The sequence below is a fragment of the Xiphophorus maculatus genome, chromosome 19 (genome assembly GCF_002775205.1).
Source record: "Xiphophorus maculatus strain JP 163 A chromosome 19, X_maculatus-5.0-male, whole genome shotgun sequence".
NCBI lineage: Eukaryota > Metazoa > Chordata > Actinopteri > Cyprinodontiformes > Poeciliidae > Xiphophorus > Xiphophorus maculatus.
In genome coordinates this window covers 13733505-13741666 of record NC_036461.1, presented here as the reverse complement: position 1 = coordinate 13741666, position 8162 = coordinate 13733505, and the positions used below count along the sequence as shown (strand labels likewise).

The following is an 8162-nucleotide window of genomic DNA, read 5'->3' as shown; positions in this document are numbered from 1 at the left end:
TCATTTTGAATAAAATAGCTTACAACTAATCAAAACCCAAAATTCAGTTAGTTTGACAAAATTAATACATGGGACCAATTTAAAAAGCTACTTTGTCAGAGTTTTTTAAACATAATTTTTCCTTCCAATTAAATTTTCAATAGTATGCTTGAATACAGCACCCTATTAGCGGATGTGTTCTTTAGCAATGCTCTTTGGGACATGCCTTAAATATTGGGTTTTCATGATCTATAGTCATGAAAATTAATAAAATTCGACAGAAAAAACATATCACTATGTGGAAAATTAATCCATGTTTCAAAAAAGTTTCACTGTCTGATTTGGAAGTGTGTCTGCAAATGAAATTCTACTTGGGGCTTCTGCAACCTTGAACAAGCTCTTTGGTCTGCAACATCCTGTAATGTGTATACCGTATTCCTAAAAAGTAACAGCTGCTGCTATATTTAGGGCTGTAAGTTGAGTTGTCTCCATTGAAGCTAGCACGTTTCAAGCCTCTGCAAACACAGTTGTTTTTTTTTTGCACTTTCATGCCTGGCTCAAGAGCACTGTCTCGATGACCGTCAGAGCCTGTCAAGCTGGTGTGCTCTGTGAAGCGCTTTCAGGTGGACTACATGCAATGGTTCTCTGAAAATCTACAGTCAACTTTTGTGCACCACAAAACATTGTAAAACACACATTAATGTTTAAGGAATATTCCTTCTCTGAGATAAAGTCACAAGTTTATTCCTTGTTCTGTTCCAGGTTGAAATGATCTGTTTTATTCATTTTTCATTGAACAATTTGTCTTTAAAGAGCTTTGCCCCCATATCTCATTTCTCAACATTATCTTGTCTCTAGATCACCGAATTACCACATGTTACTCATCACTCATCTGTGTCTGCTCCTGCAGTCACGCCTTCTTTTCAGAGTTTCTATCTGTTTATGCCCCGGTAGGAGCATAGACATGCCAGTAAATGGGAGTTTTTTTTCTCTACTCTGCTGGATTACTTTCTGTTAAGCTTGATCATGAACAAAATCTCCTACAGCATTATTTTTAGTTGAGTGTTTTTTTTTTTCTTTTTATAGTGGAATCTGCGTGCATGTACTGCTCTAATATTTTCATTTGGGATATTCTGTAACCATAGATTATGGTAAAACAGTGGCTTTGTCACATTTTTACAAAAAAGTTGCTCACACAGATTAAAAAAAAATAAAAAATCAACAATTTGTATATTTTGTGTCCCGGATATTAAAATATATTAGCAAACAAATTAGTTTCCAAAATCTAAGTACTTAGTAGATACAGAAGTCACAGAAGAAGGTGCAAATCCTTTTTCCAGAACTTTTGAGATGTTTCATAGATTTCAAAAATCTATTTGAATTTTGAACCGGATACATATTATTTGCCAGATTAGTTTTCTCAAATACTAGCCTTTCTTAATCAGGCAGGTGTGGCAGGAACTCATTTAGTTCTAAGAAACCTTTAATATACAGGGTGTGCCTGCAGCACTGACAATACTTTTGTCAATAATTCCTCGGAATGAGTCACTGAACCTATGGTGACCTTTTCTTAAACATACAATCCCGAGTTTTATACCTGTTGTTCTTTTGGATGTTTTGTAACACATTTTATGTCACGGTGAATCATCTCGTCGTTGATAGACGATCTTTGAGGTGGCCACCGTCACCTAGCAACCAGATACACCATAGCCGTACCAGCTTAGCGCTGGTTGTGAAGGTTAGCTTCTAGGCTAAGTTGAGGCTAGCCTAAAAAGTTTTGTTTTATAGTAGAAAATGTTTAAACAAACGATACAGATATTCGGTCGAATTAAGCCCACGAATAAAACTGCGGCGGTAAGAGCACAATTCTCGGCATTCAGATGTATGTCAGATGTATGGAAAATAGAAGTTATTTGGTGTTAAGATTAGATAAAGTAGAGGGCTTATTGCCCGTGGCGTTTGGCAAATACATACAGTCTAGTCTTTATTCAGAGAAGCTAGACTGTGCATACAAAAACACCAGCTGTCAAAATATGCAAATGTTTGCATGTATGTTTAATTTTCTTCCTAACAACGACATTTTTTTGCCACTGAAGATTTTGTTACCTTGATTTGTCAGTTATAACTTTAATGACGATGGCTCCTTTCCATAAGGTGTCCTAATAAATTATTCGGATGAACAGGAATCCACAAAAGAGTCTCGGAGCCTTTCAAGCTCTGGCACACCTGGAAGGAATGCAGTTGTTTCAGATTGTTTTCAGTGACACATTTCATGTCCGCTTCTTGCTATAACTTGCATGTTATAAAAACAGTTCAGGCTATAAAGTCAACATTTTCTTGACTTTTTTGCTATCTAAAACACAATTGTGGTTGACATGTTCTATGTAGTTATCAAATTTGAATGTTGTTTTTATTTTATTGACTACATATACAATGCAATACAGGTCCTCAATCCGATACAGGTTCTCTCCTGGCTTTTTTTGTTGCCTTACCTTGTTGGGACAGGTTTGTACTACAAATGAAAGAAAATGGCTTATTCTCCTTAATGCAAACTTGACTTAATTATATGAATAACTCTTTACATTGCCTCTGACATATTCCTATTTTTGACAAGTATGTACATTGTCAACCAAAACATTTTAACTGCTTTTCTTTTAGATGTGTTATGCCCACAGTTATATATTTGAGCTGTGTACTTCTGCTGATTTTGATTATTACAGTCTACAGCAAAATAAAACAAAATTATTTGTATCAGAAACTATTTATCTAGTCAAATGATTTTTTTTGCTTTGGCAATGTTAAAGTTTACATATGTAAACATCATGTTGAGCTTCTGTTTTCTCCACTTTCAGGGTGCCACTTTCAGTCCACTTTCAGGGTGGACTGAAAGTGGACCCTGAAAGTTTCAGCCATCAAAAAAGCTGTATCCAAGAAAAAAGTTTAAATATTTTCGCAAAGTGACCAAGATCACTTTACAGTAAATTTTGTAAGAAGCTTTGGCTCCTGTGAGAACATTTGCTCCACATTTTACATGTAAACAGGTTCTCATAGGATGCAGAGCTAAAACTGTATTTTCGTCTTATTGAAGCACTTTTCTGAACAGAGCCCCTGTTTGAAAAAAATAAAAAATCTGACGTAGTTTTGTAGTGCTTTACTGCTACCTGACAATATCCACCAAAATGAAAGAGCACAGCTCCCCCCTAGGGGCTTTTTCAGGGTTTGGCACACATCTCTGGAAAAAACAGCGTTGATGAGGAGGGCAAAGCAACAAACAGGGTGACAGTGGAAAACCAATCTAATCACTGGGACCATATCTTTTTTTTTTATTCCTCCAGCCCTGGAAAATGCTAATTACATCAGTGTCCATTGGAAACATATGCCAGAGGCTCAAAAACAGAGAACATGGGTGTTCAGAGCACCCCAGCCAAGCCCACGTAAATGGCCTCCAGTGCTGGAGCTCAGTCGATATTGGTTTAATGTTCTACAATTTTCTTTGTCTCCCTTGGGGCCTGGCTTTGGCTTGAATCTGCAGAGCCTGCATTCTCAGTGCACTGATCCTGATTGCCTCTTTAGTTCTGTTGCTTTCCACAGGATACTTGCACCATAAACTGCCATCTTTTAATTTCTGGGCTTTTTCAATGCTCAAACCACAAATGTCCAAACCTATATGTCTAACTAAAGATGATGCATAGACTTTATGTTGAAGTTTGACTGCGCAAGTATGACTCCACATACAATTACGGTAAAAAAAATCTGTAAAATATATAGCATACCAGTACATGAATGTTTATTTGACTGCTCTTAAATGCTTCCTAAAATGTCATTTTATGGTACATTTTCTGCCTATAGTTGCCACTTTTAGAACGTATGTGCCTGTGTTTATGTTGCCTCTGGCTCCCTCAGGTGTACTCTGTGAACCACAAGGAGGAAACTGGTGCCTCTCTCGAGTTTTTGGTGCCCAGGGACCTGGCTGATGGCATTATTAATCACAAGAGGGAAAACTACAAGTTCAGGTACATTCATTTACATAAGTGTTTGTTGCAAAGAATAAATAAAAATACCTATTTGCTTGTGTTTGTCATTGATACTTGGGAAGGCAAAGCATGTTTGTTTATATAGCACCATTTATACACAAGCTAATGCAAGGTTTTTTACCGAAAAATAAAAGAACAGAGACAATGGCATCAAAAATAATGAAGACAAAAAAAGAGAACTGTTAAAAAATGTATGCATGACATTTAAAGAAAAACTCTAAAATCCAAATTTTAGACATAATGAAAGTGAACTGATGAATTAATCTTTAATCTTTATTGAAAGGCTGCTCTAAATAACAATATTTAAAATAACTTGCTATTAGATAAAGAATGTGCACCACATTTCTGGTGTCCTGTACAGGAAAGCATTTTCTCTCTCAATGTTATTGCTGTTGTTGTTATTGATTAACTGAGTACAGACATACACTCATTCACTCTTTTCAATTTTAAAATCACTCAATGAATGTAAGGAACTGCAATTTGTGACACATCAATGTAAAGTTGTGTATTGTCAGCATGTATGTGCAAGAAGACGTACTAATTCTCTAGCTATCTGAGATAAAAGTAGAATAAAGGACCTGAATTAAAGTCACCTGAGGAAGGAACCTTGGGGAACTCCACCTGTGATCTTGTATTTTATAGTTTTTATAGTCCTGTGGTGTGATAAAACACTTCCCTGGAATGGAAATTATGAAAGACATTGCTGGTTTGCTATGTAGAAAACTGAACGCAGCTTGTAATAAATTTATTTTTTCCATAATTATTACAAAAAAAGACAACAACATGGGGCATGCAATTAAATATTATTGAGCTATGCAGGTTAAGCCTACAAAAGAATTATCTACCTGCAATATTTCAGGTGCTAAAAACTATTTTTCTTGAATACTTGTGGGCACCAAGTGGAAGATTTAAAGTTATCACAGTTTCTCTCAGAGACACACAATTCAATGATTGGAAATAATCAAGATTCAGTAATAATGCTGGAATCATCAAGGATGTAAGCAGATTACCGGAGATGGAACTACATTCTGTTTGTGTTATCCTGCACAATGATATTAGAATAAAGTATTTTTTTTAATTAGGCTAACAGTGATTTAAATTAAGATTAATCTGTGACCAGCAAAAAAAAACCCAAACAAAACATGACTAATTTTATATATGAGGAACAAATATGCCAAATGATCTAAGTGTAAAAAGCTACAATAAGGAAAACCAGCACAGACCTGGCTCATGTGGCTGCATTTGAACTTTTTCCCCATGAATAATTCATCCACAAGTCCTGTCAGTGAAGAGCCAGAACATCTGTTTAATGCTCAGCTGCAGCCTCATATACCCTCTGTGCAGGGCCCATGCCACGCTTCCAAACCTTAAATTCACAGTTAGAAAGTCAGACAGCAGTGGACACTCAGAGCCTCTGAAAACCACATGGTCTTATAATAGCGTGCAGAGGTTCCCCTGTGCCCTTATAGCAATAAAGTTTCCACTTTTAACAACCTTCCTTGGGTGGATTCTGTTCACATTTCTCCTCATCTTTCTGTGGGCTTAAACACGATGCAGCTTTGTTTGTTTTACAGAGCAGAACCACTTAGATAATCCTCGTCTATTTAAGACCTTAAATATTTAACAATCAGCTGTGGATATTCCAAATGAACTAAATTTTTTGGACTATTCTTAGCCTGCTTCATTAAATGTGTCATGGCAATACAGTGTTGTTTCCCATTTCTCTCCAGGTTCCGAAAAGTGTTTGAACAGCACATTAAACAAGATGTGATCTTTGACGAAATTGCCAAACCAGTTGCAGAAAGGTAAGACAAAAAAAAAATCTTTGATGTTTGCCTAAATGCTTAGCTTTTTTGAAACTTTATATGACACGAATGATGGAAAAGATCTTATCTGTGCATTGTACACCCTCAGACTAATGTGAGGCCACACAGATTCAGCCAAACCTTGTTGACAGGAAGTTAGTAAAGCTCAGTTTTCTTTAAGATGGAAATGGAGGGTGTCTGTGATGTTTGGCACGTTTTAAGCACTTAAACCACTAAGTGGACAGAGCTGGCAGGCAAGATGGCACACTGTGCCATCATGAGAGTGAAAGCGTTTTCAAGCCACAAAGCTGTAGTCTGTATTTAACACATAGGCTTACAGTAAATGTACACGTGAGATGAATATACTTCTTTGATGCTGTATTATTTTCTAATCCTCCATCATAGTTTTTATTTTAGAAAAGGGAAGTGATGGGATAAACACAGTTTTGTTTGCCGTCTACTGATATGGTCTGTTGGTTGTTTTATTTAGAGCTTGGTTTTATTTCCTGGTTCTTTATTTTTAGTCGGCTCCAGTTTTGGTTTCCTTATTGATCTTTTGTAACAGTCTTGTTTTATCTTCTGCAATGTTCAAAAATTTGTCAGTTGTTTTAGCACCTAGATTTAATGTGTTATTATTTTTGCATAGTGCCTTATCATTATTCATGGCTCAATATAAGCTGCAATCTGCTATCCCATGGGGCCAAATTGATATCATTAGATGTGTTCCCTCCATGATAGTCCTGTTGGTGCCTATGTTTGTCCATTTTATTTACTTTAACATATTGTTTTTGTTATCCAGTTGGATTTTATCTTTCAGCAGCACTTTCAATTTTACTGTTTGTGGTCAGTTAACTTAGCTTATATGTTATCTTAGTGTGCGTTTCCATCACCATTTGTATTGTACATAACTTTGTCCCTAAATCTGATTTAAAAACACACAGACACACGGACATTCATAGACATTGTTATAATACATGTGTAAAAAGTCTACCAAATAATGATCTTTTCATTAATGTAATCTCATACTAAACATGTTGAAACTACTAAACAACTGAGGTTGCAGTCGTTTAGTAGAACCCGCTCCCTCTTCTTCATCAGTCTATCTAGCTTCTTCATCCCAAGCTACAAATAAATTGCTGATAAATTTTTGCTGAAATCGCTCACAATTTCCTCCACTTTTGTGTACTCAGCCTTACTTGTTTATAGTTTGACTTACCTTGAATACATCATAAGATGACGCTGGCGTTTGACCCAGTTACTGCAGGCGAAAACAGAATAATGGTATTCTGTGACAATTATTTATTATTAAATGTTTTTGTGTACACAGAATGAAAGCACAGTAGTTCATCTTTTTAAATCTTTTAAGTGGTTATATTGTGTCAGTGACACTTTAAGTTTTACTTTTGAAATAAGACACAACAATCAGGAAAAGAATTGGAGTTTCCTGAAATCAAATGTTGTTTTTTTTGTCGAGGTTATTCCTTTCTTTGTCCCCAGCAAACCTTGTCTATACCTCAGATTTGCTCCACCATCTTCTCCACATTCCACCCAACCGTCATTATTACACTGGGACCTATTTGTGGAATCCCACAAGTACTTTGGATTTTCTCAGCTATTTGGAGACATATAAACAATGGTTGACTAATTAGTCTGATGTGTCTGACCTTTAAGGTATAATATTTCCATCCAAAGCTAGCAGTTTTAATGCTTCTCGTTTTGGTGTGGCAGCTGGTATACATCAGAATAAAAATCAGTAGTCACCAGCAGGCAGCATCTTTCCACATTAATTAAAAACTTGTCATGTTCAAGTCTTTGAAATGAGCCTTCTGTCTGTAGTTTAATCACCCGGTCGAGGCATGACCAGCCTGTTTCCCTAATCAGACATATCTTAGTCTATCGTTAGCTCCTTGTATCCTCAAGAGAGATCCACCTTACAAACTCTGAAAATGCCATGGCCATAGAAGCTGGTTGTTCAGAGAATGATGTGTCCTAGAATATTCATAGAAAGTTGAGAGAAAGGAAAAAGTGTGGTAGAAATTGCGGTTAGCAACTGGACTAACCGCTGACCTCGAGAGGATCATCAAGCAAAATTCATAAAGGATTTTGGGGAGTTTCATAATAGTTAAATCAGTCCATCTAGTGCCAGTATGCAGAGATGAATCCCACACATAGGCTACAAGCATCTTATCTGGGCTAAGGATAACAAGAAGTGGACTGTTGCTCAGTGGTCCAAAGGCCTGTTTACAGAAAAGTAAAGCTTGCATTTTATTTCTAAATTAAGATCTCAGAGTCTGGAGGAAGAGTAGAGAGGGACAGAATCCATGATGCTTGGACGTCCAGTGTG

At 36.4% G+C, this 8162-nt stretch overlaps 1 protein-coding gene across 1 annotated transcript in view; it reads left to right on the top strand.

Moving 5' to 3' along the window:
* Positions 1-1767: 1767 nt before the first annotated feature.
* The window catches only part of kif6 (kinesin family member 6), a 55244-nt gene continuing 48849 nt past the window's right edge, over positions 1768-8162 (top strand). Inside the window, exons 1-3 of the mRNA XM_023352259.1 lie at positions 1768-1833; positions 3883-3992; positions 5744-5818. Of these exons, the coding sequence (XP_023208027.1) occupies positions 1774-1833; positions 3883-3992; positions 5744-5818 (245 nt within the window). The 5' untranslated portion in view covers positions 1768-1773. The remainder of the gene's footprint in view (positions 1834-3882; positions 3993-5743; positions 5819-8162) is intronic.